Source organism: Ursus americanus, chromosome 10 (genome assembly GCF_024610735.1).
Source record: "Ursus americanus isolate L20-20 chromosome 10, mUrsAme1.1.p, whole genome shotgun sequence".
Lineage (NCBI taxonomy): Eukaryota > Metazoa > Chordata > Mammalia > Carnivora > Ursidae > Ursus > Ursus americanus.
This window is the reverse complement of record NC_142136.1, coordinates 15,010,717-15,024,211: the sequence shown is the minus strand read 5'-3', so window position 1 is coordinate 15,024,211 and position 13,495 is coordinate 15,010,717. Positions and strand designations below refer to the sequence as shown.

The 13,495-nt window shown below is 48.9% G+C and overlaps 1 protein-coding gene across 4 annotated transcripts in view; it reads right to left on the bottom strand.

The window, feature by feature from the left end:
* The window catches only part of ABCC4 (ATP binding cassette subfamily C member 4 (PEL blood group)), a 235,102-nt gene that overhangs the window by 124,612 nt on the left and 96,995 nt on the right, over positions 1-13,495 (bottom strand). For all 4 annotated transcript variants that reach the window (XM_087865049.1, XM_045810951.2, XM_087865048.1 and 1 more), the window contains exons 12-16: positions 10,934-11,028; positions 10,636-10,722; positions 5,007-5,103; positions 1,650-1,859; positions 162-302 (exon numbers count right to left, since the gene is read on the bottom strand). In XM_087865049.1, the coding sequence (XP_087721175.1) occupies positions 162-302; positions 1,650-1,859; positions 5,007-5,103; positions 10,636-10,722; positions 10,934-11,028 (630 nt within the window). The remainder of the gene's footprint in view (positions 1-161; positions 303-1,649; positions 1,860-5,006; positions 5,104-10,635; positions 10,723-10,933; positions 11,029-13,495) is intronic.

The window sequence follows — 13,495 nt, the reverse complement described above, 5'->3', positions numbered from 1 at the left end:
CAACACCAGTAAACATCAGTTACTTTGTCCCCCAAGATAGCACGTTTCAATGCAAACCCAAGTGGACAGCAAAATACAGTAATAACAGAGTAAATACATAGAGCGTAAGCAGTCCTGTAAACAAGCTGAGGCCACAAAACAAACTAAATGCCCGTATCTACCTGAGCTACGATGTTCAGCAGAATGAGGAACACAATGACCAAGCAGTGCGCACCGGCTGTTAGGTAATTCTTGTAGGCCTTAAAACCGACTTTTCCTTCCGAACGACTCTCCTCTGACAGAGCAACCTGTGTATTCTCGTTCTGAGAAGGGAAAGGGGAAAAAAAAAAAAAAGCAGTAAGAGACAAAATTTTGCATGACGTACCCCAAAACTTCAAAAGTTCAACAATGCACTCCATTGGCAAAGCCGTGAGCAAAGAGGCCCATCTGACACACAGGTAGGAGAGCAAAATGGTACATCTCTGGGGAAGGCTGTAAAAGCATCTAGCCAAACCACCTATGTACGCACCGTTGTCGGGCCCAGCCATCCCACTTCTAGGAATCTACTAGCAAAAAGGAAATACTGTTTGTACCAGATTATTCACTACGACGCGGCTTTGCTTAAGGGGGAGCATCGTGATTTCCGGCGCATGCACAAACTACCCGATTCACATACAAATGCAGCAGCTTATTCCGCAATAATAGACAAGAGGAAATGAAGCGGAGGTATCACCGCAGATTATCTGTGTCATTCAATGATGGAAACACAAAACATAGTAGGAGCTCAAACTATGAGCCAAATAGAGTAAACTGAGTTCAAACGCGAGAGTAACGGGCGTCAGGACAGCAGTGGGTAGCCCGTGGTGTGAATCTTGTTGGTTCCTGAATTTCAGACAGTGATTCCCAAGTCTGGAATGTGAGGGAGGGATTCGTCTGCATCCTTATCAGAACCATTCAGGCTCCCAGACTTGGATTGTGAGGGTTTGGATACTGAGGACTGACTACCTGGGCGTGTTTTTAAGGGAGATGGAGAGCATCTCTGCACGTCTATCTGGAGAACAGAATATGCTGTAGAGTCACATAAGCCAAGGACGTCCTTGGCTGGACGCGGGCCTCTGTGCTTTCAAAGACGCATGAGATGTGGTTCTTGAACTTGAAGTGTAAGAAAGGAAGATGGGAACTAACTCTGAAGTGTCTGCTATGGGCCAGATCCTTCGCATGTGCTACTTCTGGCCTATTGCCAACCCTCTGACAATGGGACGAAATAATGCCATCGGTCACCTGCAGCAGCAGAACGTTCCACCATACCGGAAAAGTAGCTGATTTAATGGGGACCACAGCAGTACTCGGTGGGAGGGGTCTTCAAGTTGAACACCAGGATGCAAGGAGCCAGGAGGACTTACCTATGGTACATTCAAGGGTTCTAACAGCCGTGTGAACCACTGCCAGGGATTTACAGCAGTGCACCCACCACTGAGCCCCAAGAGGTTCGCCACCCAACACCCAAGGGAGAGCCCTGACCAGGCCGGCTCCCTTCATTGTGTTTTAATTCTACCAAGGCCAAGGAACCTCAGAATCCACTCTGAAGCTATCGTGAGTGCAGCAGAACGAAGATGCACGAGGACACCGACAGCGGACAGAACCCGGCACGTGGCAAGAGGACAACTCACAGCTTGCGCCTCCGGCACACCATCTTTCAGCGACGGTCGAGACGACTGCTGGGACCAAACAGAAGACGCTGAGAAGCTCCGAGTCCTCAGAGCAGGAGATCCTAGAGCCGGACTCTGGTCAGCCTCCTCATTTTCCCTCTTTAAAAGGGAGCCGAAATCTACCCCGGATTTTAGAAACTCCGTGTAAGTCCCCTTCTGCACCATTCTGCCCTAAAATAAGAACAAAAGAATTTGACAGGAGTTCATGTACCTTTGATAACACTACTCTAACGCTAATCAAAAAGAGTTAACTGGTCTTAAATGACCATTTTCATAAGAAAATGACCCTGAGGCCTGGAATTCTGGTTGACACACCTAGTACAACTGGACACAGAATCGCATTCTGTTCTCTGTCAAATCCTGTCTTAGGTGCTGTGTAACCATGTGCTAAGGATGGAGGTCACGAACTACCACAGGCAGTTAAAGAAGCAAAAAGGACAGATGTTGGTAGGGCTATCAGGACAGTCTTTTTAAACAACATGGAAGTCAAGAAAAGAACAAGGTCACGCTGGGGAGGATGTTCCAGGGAAGAATGAACGTGGACACCAGCACCCGTGCGTGGTCAGAGTCACACATCGAATCCCTGCTGCCCACGGCCGTGCGTGCACGTGCTGCACTGGGACGAGACACGTGGGAGGTCGTCTTTAGGCAAACTGCCCACAAACTCAGGAAGTTCCCAATGGAAAATTCACTACTGCACCTGCTACAGTCATTAACTTAGGCGACCATCAGACTGGGGTGACTCCAATGCCTTGGGGATCCGTCTACACAAGCAAACCAAAACCTAAGCCAGGGTCAATGCACTCAAATCCATGAAAATAAAGCTTCAGAAGGCACTAACCACAAGCAGCCAACCGAGCCTCCCCAAATGAAGCAACTCCGTAATTAAGCTCTAGCAAATCAAATAATTTTCTTGAAACCCACGTGACACGTCACTGCACAGTTCCCCTTCCTTACAAAGTTATAGAAAATACAGCGCAGGTGTCTTCACTGCCTTCTCACCCCCATAATAGAATACACAGCTGTTCTACTCAGGGGCAGACAAAATATTAGGCGAAAGCCCAGGGTGCAAAACAAAGCAAAGGAGGGCAGCTCTGGGGAAGGCAGGCCAGGGGAAGGCAGGCAGCCCAGGACCCTACCTGGTACCCCTCCCATCCCGTGCCCTGACGTGGGCCACTGAGAAAAACCCAATGAAGTTTTTGGGAACCAGTCTGATACTGCAGAATTAGAAACTTATCCATGACTTAATGAAATTACCACTTTCCCCTTAGTAAGTGCAGATGCACAAGGAAACGACTCGTGGTGTAGAGACAGCGAGCTCACTCGGCAGCCCAGCACAGACAATTTCCAGAGGGGACGCGAGGACAGCCATCCCCCCTCAGCTGCTAGGGAGGGACCGGACGAGCAGTAGGGACGGATCTAACTCACCCAGGGTTGCTCACTGGTGGACAGATGGCTGCTCTGACAGTACTGAAACTGGGAGTGATGTCCTCAGGACAAAGCAATAGGGGACTGGCTACCCGGCTTGTTCTCCCACCCGTTGGTTCTGTACTCATAACCCTGCCGACACTGGGGCTTTCCCAGACTCGCTTCACCCCTCTGTTCTCTAGATGGGACATATTCCCGAGGGCTGCCTAAGGGTCGACATGTGGAACTGCTTCAAAAGAGGCAGAGATTCCGCACTCTTGTCAACCTTCTTAGGGCAGAACTTCGCTTGATGAAGTGAGGATCTGACCACGGGCCTGCTGCCGTGGACCAGGGTTCGCGACCGAGGGGCCACGGACTAAAACACCAAACCACGACTATGGCTGGTAAATGCTCACTAATCCCCATTCCCCTCCCCCGAACCCAGGCTAGCTGTTGGGGCCTGAATGGTGGCCCCCAAAAAAGATAACATCCGAGGCCCAAACAGGATACCTATGGATGGGACCTAATTTAGAAATAGCATCTTTGTAGCTGTGATGACGCTGAGGTCACACTGGAGTAGGGTGGACCCCAAAGCCAGTATGACGGACGTCCTAGTTAAGAGGAGAGATCAGACGCAGTGAACACCACCTGACAATGGAGCTACAGACCCCAGTGCTGCGGCTACAAGCCAAGACCAGCAAGGACAGCTGGCAAACACCAGAAGCTGGGAGAGGCAACGAAGGATTCTCCCCAGGAGCCTTCAGGGAAATCACGGCCCTGCCGGCCCCTTGATTTGGGGCTGGTGGCCTGCAGAAAGGTGAAGATGATAGAGTTCTGTAGTTGAAGCCCCCACCCTGTGGGACTTTGTGATGGCAGCTCTAGAAACTGATACACCAGCCTGAGCCCATGCATCCGTCTTCTGAACTTTACTGAGACTTCTAATTGTGTCTGCTATTGGCCCTCCAGCAAACAGCAAGAGAGATCTTTTAAAACCATGCATCAGACCACATCGCTCCTCTGCTGTGGACTGTCCGATGGCTTCCAACCCATTACCGGCCCAGCAGCCCACTGCTCCAAGCCCACCTTCCTCACACTCCTCACTTCCTCTGCCTCAGATACACTGGCCTCCCGGCCATTCCTCCAACATGCCAGGTCAGGTCCTTCCTTAGGATCCTACAGCTGGACCATCCGCCTTGGCCACCTCTCCCCCAGACGACTGCCTGGCCAGCACCTTCGTTCCACCCATATCCCCTGCGGCACCACCTCCCCAGGGAGGCAGCCATGCTATCAGCCGCGCCCCCCCCCAACTCCTTCCTTACATCTATCCCCATAAGGATGGACATCCCTGATGGCAGGAACTGGACTGACTTACTGCTGCCCACTCTCCCATGTACCGGGCATGCACAAAGCCCTGTGCTGGGAGACTAGTGACTGATGACACCCTGGAGAGCACAGCTCCACCAGGGGCCTGTTACCCCCCAACCACACCTGTTATCAACGGAAGACGCTCTTTCAGGAAACTGCAGATGACAAATAGACACAAACATGTCTGCGTAGCTCTCATCTCCAAATAATACACTTTGATGTACGTCGTGGAAGAGGAAGACAAAAGCTCTAACTAAAATAGCATCATTATCCCAAATGATTTTACCAGAACAGCTGTAATTTATAACTCTGAGGTAGTAATTTTATTTACTTTAGGGTTAAATGGCTCAGCATGCAATAGTTACATTTCTAGATGTGTTTGGATTCATGCTCAAAGGCACGGGTACCAGCTCTGGGGAGAACAAGATGCAAAACTGAGGAAGGAGAGGGAGTTCAGCACAAACCCAAGCACAGACCTGCTGGGAGGTCTCACCGTCAACACACCTGAGTGCTAGCAAGTTCCATAGACTTCTAGAAATTACTTACATCTTTCAATATCAGAATCTGACTTGCAGCTTTTAGGTACTGCAACTGATGAGTCACTAAGATTGTGATCTTCTCATGCAAGGTTTGGCAAATACACCTATAAATGTAAAAGGTACAGTATGCAAAAACCACATTAATGGGGCTGTTCCAAATGGAAAAACACACACTTTGAAAACACAATGTGACAAAGACAACACAGGAGTCAAAGATTAAGTACCAGTGCAAATACAAATCAAATACGAATGCAAACCAATGAACCCAACCAGGCCCTCAAATGTAGCAGCAGCAAACTTGAGTCTAGAGCTGCTAAGAAATTTTAAAAAGCAGTCCAGTGAAGAAGCCAGCAAGTGTTAAGGGCCCCCCACCAACTAAAACTCAACAATTATTTATATATTTCACAATGAAAAATAATTGAGCAATACTGAGATTCCAAAACCTGACTAAACGAAAATACTAGTTATTTCATCCCTGTATAGGAATGGGAGAAGGAGGGATCTAGGTCATACAAAAATGTGTCCATTTTTCTTAGTCTCCTAGGTGATTATGATTTATGATGTATATAGTAGCCAAAAGAAAATCCTAAATACTCAGTGACCTTCACCAAAGTGCATTCTTTTTTTTTTTTTTTTTTCTTAATATTTCATTTATTTGAGGGGGAGAGAGCAAGCGCACGAGCAGGGAGAGGGGCACAGGGAGAGGGTAAGAATCCCTAAGCAGACTCCCTGCTGAGCGTGGAGCCTGCCATGGGGTTCGAACCCAGGACCCCGGGGTCATGACCTGAGCTGACAGACTGAGCCACCCAGGCACCTCCAAAGTGCATTTTCTAGACACTTCTTCCTAAATACTATTAGAAGACAAATGCTGGCATGGCCTCGATCAGTGTCTACAATGTCCCCACAGTCCCATCCAGGAAGCACATCTTCTTTCATTAGGACTGAAAACCTTCCCAATATGAACATGAAAGAAGAGATTCCAAATGGCCCAGATCATAGTGGAAATCATCCAATGGCTCAAAGGAAACACCGATTCTCTCAGACAAGAGCCGCCCCTCTCAGTACTCAACACTCCGGTGTTTTGTACAGTAACTCAAGCTGCTCCTCATTTTAAATGTAGACCCCTAGGAGCTGCACTCCAGCCCGCACTCCGCCATGGCCTGCATCCTCTCCAGCTAAGTGAGTAGCCCAGGTCGGGGCTGCCGGACCACAGACAGGGCGCAGGGACACGTTCTGGGAGCCCGAGCCCCTGGCAAAGCAAATCTCAGCAACATTGGGCCACAACTCCACCTGCTCATATGGGTCAGATCAAGAGTTCTGGAGGCACCCAGACTGGAGTTCAAAGCCCTCTTACCAGCCTGACATGGTCAAGGGAGCTACTAGACCTCTACGAACCGCAGTGCCTTCATCGCAAAATAAGACTGCTTACAACTCACAGGGCATGTTGTGGGAAGAGCACTGATCCGCTGGGTAAGTGGACCGCTCACCCCCTTCCCTAACCCACAAGTGGCCCTTTGCTTTGGACTCAGGATAGCGAAGTCCTAAGGAGACTTCTGAGACTGGGTCTGAGATCAGAAGACCCCAGGATGTAGATGTATATACTATTATTCCATTCTTTGCGTCCAGAAGGATCGTTTCCCTTTTGACAGGTCCTGGTGAGGCTTTCATTCCTAAGCGTGCTGACCGAGTAAACCCCTCTTCCAGCTTAGCACTAAAGCATTTAATGGAATTGTTTCTCCTTCGTTCCCGATTCCGTGCTGGCAGTCCCTGAAGGGGCTGTTAACCGAATCCGATGGGCTGCTATGACCAAGATGGGCCCACGCAAAAGTTTCTTCCTAACATCCACCACAGATAAAGGAAGATAATGATGTTATTAGGTGATGGCTTTAAATTTTTTCTAAATTATAATTTTTAATCAAAACCTCCAGGAAAATACTCTATTTGCCAAATTTTTAAGAGTAAAAATTTCCAAGTCATGCCATAAAAAAAACATGATTCAGTAACAAGTTATTTAACTCTTAACCTCTGTAAGGGCTGTGTTAAGAAGGGCCATGAACTTGGTAGAGGGGATACAAGTAAGACAGTCACTGCCCTCATGCATTCCATTGACAGACATCTGTTGAGGTGCCAGGCACTGTTCTAAGTAAAGAGGACACCCACAGACCAGAAAACAGCAAACACTCTGCATTATGTGGAGGGAGGATCATTCAACAAACACAGAAAATGTACTCTCGGGGCGTGATGTCTGCCATGAAGAAAAAGCCAGGTGCGGGCTGCCATCCTGGATGTAGGGGACACAAGGACCATGAGACTCTCTGGGCGAACATCCCTGCAAGAGGGTATACAGCAGGTGCAGCGGCTCTGGGGACAGAAACCATCCTGCACAAAGGTGCCTTGGTGCATTCACCGTGGAGTCGGGTGTGGGGAGAACTCGACAGTGACCAAGTACAGTGCACCACAGGCTGTGGGAAGACAGAAGGGCACAGGGTGGGGATATGCTGGAATGGGGGATGGGGCAGAGGGCAAAGAACCTTGCTCGGCGTTTGAGGCCGTGGAGCTGCACCCTGCACATGAAGGGGGTCTGTGAAGGCCTGAAACAGCAAAGGTGAACAGAGCAGGCGGCAGTGTGGGGAGATCCAGTAAGGACAGACTCAGAGAACTGATTATGCAGGAAGTAGGGGGCCTGGGGGAGGGGGCTTTCTATAGTAGGACAGGCTCCACAGCCAAAACAGGTTAGACTGAAACCCGTTCACCTAAGGGCCTCCGACCTTCTGCATGTGACAAAATCCACGTAAACGTTTACAACATATAGTTGTAAAACTCGCAAACCTTAATAACCTTGGATGTATATTCACGACTGAAGTAAACTGTTAATGGTGAGTAGAAGTGTAATTCATTCACTTTTAATACAAAACACTTCACATTACTGAGCTCAACACAACCGCCATCTTTCATAGCATATTGTTCAGTCCAATTTTCTAGCTCGTTGAGAACATTCTCCAGCTGCTGCTGAGTGATTTCCTAAATTGCATTCGTGCTCCCTGCCCTAAGTTTCCCCAAAGAACGTGGTTCTGATTAGCAAACAACAATTTTAACAAGCTTGCTTCTATCAAGTGTATATCCAAAGCCATTAAACCCGAGAGGACTTTATAAACACCTCCCGTGTTCAAAGAAGAACTTGGGGGAGCTTCCGTGATAAACATACAAATACTCAGCAATGAGAACGCCTTCTCTCCTCCCAAGTGACCCAAACGCAACGGCCAGTGGACTCTGTTCTTGGAGCGATGGAGAACTTGCAGACCCACCCAGGATGGGGCGACACACATTCTTGACTTCAGGGTGAGGCTCTAGAGATAGTGAGGCTGGGCTGCTCCTGATGCCACCAAGGGTGCGGGGCAGGGAATCTCAGGCACAGCACTGGGCCCTATCACTGAACTCAGTCACAAGCCACAAGGCACTTCCCTGAGGGAAAATTCATCAAGTCATGACTAGGAAGGGACAAGCAAGGGGGTCAGATCAAAGAGCTGGAGGCCATGTCAAGTATCAGCTGCTTGGCTCTCCGAGTTCTCAAATATTCACTGCTGCTATACACTTTCTCTTTAAACTGTGGTAAAATTTGTACAACATTTACTGTTTTAACTATTTGTAAGCATATATCTCAATGGCATTATGGACACTCGCACTGTGGTGCAACCATCACCCCGACCTATCTCCAGAACTTGTTGTCACCCCAAATCTAAGTACTTCATACATACACACTTGGGGCGGGGGAGGCGGGTAGTCATGTTAGGAACCCACACTGAGGGGACACTGAGTCCCAGGCTCCTAGTATCCCCAACCCAGAGCTGCCTCACGCTGCTAACTCTGTTAAAATCCCTTTACTTTGCTACTTAAATGATTGTGTCTCCCTATCCCACCCCCAAAATTCACATGTTGATGCCTTAATCCCCAGTAATTTAGAATTTGGTGACTGGACCTCTAAAGAGGAAATTAAGTTAAAAAATGAGGCCTTGATGGTGGGCCCTTACCCAACCTGTCCTGTATCCTTAGAAGAGATTAGGACATACGGAGATGGGGCATCTGGGGGGCTCAGTCAGTTAAGCGCCTGACTCTTGATTTTGGCTCAGGTCATGATCTCAGGGGTTGTGAGACTGAGCCCCACTTTGGGCTCCATGCTCAGTGGGGAGTCTGCTTGAGATTCTCTCCCTCTGCCCCTCCCCCCAAATCATGCATACACACGCTCTCTCTCAAATACATCTTAAAAAAAAGAGAGAGAGAGAGAGAGAGGACATAAGGAGAAAGCCACCACCAGTGCACGTGCACAGAGGCAAGGCCATGTGAGGACACGGTAGGAAGGCAGCCACCAGCCAGCCAAGGAGAGAGGTCTCAGGAGAAACCAAGGCGCCAACACGCTGATCTGGGATTTCAGCCTCCAGGACTGGGAGAAAATCTCTCTCTGCTGTTTCAGTCCTCCTCTGTAAATGAAGATGTTTTGTGCAACACCATTTGCAAGAATATCAACCTCAGTGCGCACATTAAGGCTTCAGGAAGTGCATGGAAAGCGCTCACGGGCTTTGACAAGGTGAACAACAGTAAGGTAACTATGGGGTAGACGTGGATGCCATTTTAGCAAGAGCACATTCATGATGCTTCCAAATATGGCAGCCTGGATTCCACGAGGAGCACGAGTCACATATGTTAGGTTACAGTCTGTACAGAAAAGATTCAGAGCTGTCCTTCTTCAGTTGTGTGGTGACAAAGCAAGATCCAATGAAAACAAATTCCAGGAACACAAAGTAAGAGTCAGCAGGTGAGCTAGATTCTAGATATCTAGTTTCAAATTCAAGTTAACCCTACATGTGGGGGTCTTACGTATTAATTCTAATAAGAATCCAGGAAGCCATACTGTGATACGGAGTAAGTCATTCTTTTATTTTTTTTAAGATTTTATTCGTTTATTGGACAGAGAGAGACACAGAGAGAGAGGGAACACCAGCAGGGGGAGTGGGAGAGGGAGAAGCAGGCTCACAGCGGAAGAGCCTGATGTGGGGCTCGATCTGAGAATGCTGGGATCATGACCTGAGCCGAAGACAGATGTTTAACGACTGAGCCACCCAGGTGCCCCTGGAGTAAGTCGTTCTTAAATTCTAGACTTTACCAAGTATTTCCTGACCTACAGGGTAAATAGCACGAAGGAGCCACGCCACGCCACAGAAGCGCTATGTTGGTATGAAAAAACTGCACTTCTAACGTGCCAGCAACAAAAATGATGAAGGAAAAGAACTGGGAGCCAAGTGTCATGTTACCAAGTCCCATTCTTCAATTTAAAAACTGCACATCCACTTTCTTATCCCACCAACAGTGTCTTGGTGATCAACGGTAAGCAGCAAGGGGACACCTGCCATCCGTTTCTTCACCCCCTAAAGCATGTCCTCCACTCACACCACACACAGCGAGCACCAGCTGGGTGTTCCTTGTTTTCTCTAAAACAGATCTTCCGTGGAGGGAAGGGAGGAGAAGGAGGGACACCACAGCAGAAGTGGAGTCTTCCAAAGCACCCCGGCTTCCCCGAGCACCTTTCCCCAAACTCTACAGGGTTCTGAGAACACAGAAACGACCAACACGGGCCAACTCACAGTTCAAACAAGTGCCTGCCGACTTCTGCATCTACCGCACTGAGAGGATCGTCCAGGAGGTAGATATCTGCGTCCTGATACACCGCTCTAGAAAACAGAAGACGACATCAGACGGGGGAACACCCAGGCTCCCTGGAGCTCATGTTCCAGTCGTGACAGCCTTCAGCAACTCGGGGCGCGTTCACTCCGAGGGCCAATGGAATAACGTGGCGCTTGCCCCCCGCCACGCAGCAGGCGGTCTCGGCTCAGCCACCCCTGGGAGCAGCGCACGGAGCACGTGCAACCAAACTGTGGGTACCTTGCGAGGTTGACCCGGGCCTTCTGCCCTCCGCTCAGCGTGGCTCCCCGATCGCCTATCACGGTTAAATCTCCGTCCTCCAAAAGCTGCAAATCCTGCATGGAGACAGAAAGGGGGGGGGGGGAAGATTTCAAATGTGTTCTCCTGTCATCCGAAACTTTCAGTACTGGTTCTTCATACATGTATGTGATCAATAGTGATAGATATATTCCAAGTGACTAAATGGTAACCTTGAACCTTTCCAAGAAAACTCAGGGCTTTTTGCTTTCATTTTGCAGCTTTTCCCAGAGTGTTTGTGCATTTCACCATCTTAACTGATGTTTACCGAACATTAACCAGATGTCTGGCATTGTTCTGGGCACAATGAATTTGGTAGTAAAAAAAGACAAAATTCCTTGAGTTTCCATAGAGGGAGACTGACAATATGAAAAATTAGCATGAGGACAAGTCCTAAGTACTAAGAAAAAATAATAAGCCAGCTCGGGGGACAAAGGGACAGGGAAAAAAATCCTACATGGGGGTCAGGAAGGGCTCTGAGTGGAGGGGCTTTTACAGACAGACGAGGGCGCCTGCATGGACCCAAAACATGTTCCACGTGCAGAAACGAGCAAGTGCAAATGGCACGTGCCCAACGTGTTCAAGAACTAGCAGGGAGGCCAGCAGAGCTGGAGAGAATGAGTAAAGAATGGGGAGACCAAGGGCAGAGATAAGAAGGGAAGGCCATGGGTTTCACCCCCAGTGAAATGGAGAGGGGTTGTAGGGAGGAGGACGTGACCTGGCTTAGGTTTTTCAGAAATCCCTCTTGTCTCTCTGTGGAACATAGTTATTAGGGAAAAAGAGTGAAGCAGGGCGCACATGAGGACGGGACTGCATTAACGTAGGTGAGCGAAGACAGTGGCTAGAACCAGAGAGGGGGCAGTAGACTCAGAGAGCAGTGGGCACGTTCCAGAGAAAATTCAAAGGTGGAGCCTGTGAGACCTGCTGATGAACGGGTGTCGGTTGTGGTGGTGGAGATGGAACGATGTACTGTCCTGTCCTCCACGTGAGAAAGGGCAAGAACAGCCTCACCACTTACGGAGCTGCGGAGACAGTGGGTGCAAACTGAGATCTTGGTTATTATGGGCAAGCCGAGATGCCCACTGAGGACGTCAGGTTGCAGCTAGATGTGCGAGTCTGGACATCGGTGCCAGGGCTACTTATGAGAGCTGGCAGCTCACCCATAGCTTGGGAAGCCCTGGGACTTAGTTTCTCGAAGAAGAAGTGTGTCTTAACTGGCCAGTTTGCTGATCTCGGCCTCAGCCCCTCACCCTTGCAGAAAGGTTAACAGCTGACCCTTGCCTTCACATTTAAGGCATGGTGATAGAGTGAAAGACGAGATTTGTACAAGAAACACGAGCAAAGAGAACACTCTGGGCAGGAAAAACAGAAGGGAGGTAACAGTGTGTTCGAGGGACACCGATCTAATCCAGTGAACGAAGGAGCTGTTCATTCCATGCAAGCCAGCTAACACGCAAAGCTGTAAAGAATAAACTAGGACATGAAGATGTGAGAATCTACCAAGTTCTACCCAAGGCTCTGAAGCTCCTGGCAGAGACCAGCAGAGTTTGCGGGAGGGTGTTGGTTATCGACCACACCTCTCAAGCATCGACCTAGAATACACGGCAACACCTTTCTACAAATGAGCCCTCATCCCCTGGTCTCTACTTTGGCCAATCTGGGGAGAAAGCATGTTGGAATGTCCAGGACAAGCAACTCCTCTGACCTCACTAAAGCCTCTTTTTCCTCTTCGACACAATGTGCAGAGACAAGAATGGCGAAGCTCAAGGGTGCTGTAACAATCAAACACGTGGACAGACACCGTCTATACACAGGAGAAGGACACGCATCAACTGTAACTCGCTCTTAGTGACAGATACATATTTTCGGATCAAACCCACAATGGGACCTCATTCACAGTGTGAATTATAACACGCAAAGCACGCCACCGAACACAGAAGCGACGGAGAGTGTCTCCACCCTCACCCACACCCTGAGGGCCCCCAGAGGCACACAGAACTCCCTGCATGCTCAGAGCTCCACTGGACGGCAATCAATGAAAGGCAGCAATTGCTCAAACATGAAAATCCATTATTTCCCATTACTTCCTTGCTGCGCTCAGAATTCACCATCTCTCCCTTTTGGTTTCCATGAAAAACAACAGGCCGTTCTGAAACAGGCTCCCGGCCTTCCCCCGCCCACCCACATGCACACAGTTTACTTGGCATCCGATCCACTGCTGAGAGTCCTTGCAAAGTGTTCTTAGTTTTTAAGCCTTGATTTTATGTGGCTTTGTTTTCCTCCTCGAAATAGCACCAGGCTCTAGCAAAGCAATCTGAACCACTCTCTACAGAAGGCACTTCAAATCCATCCTTGCTCTTAGCAGTTAGGGAATAAGGCATGGAATCGCTCAGAGCCCAGTAGTGGGACTTTGAGTGTGTTGTTGACTCTGCAAACTATTTATGGACAAGCCTCAGAGAGAAAAAACATTTCAAAGAATATAAAGTAAAAATCTGAGTCAGGCTA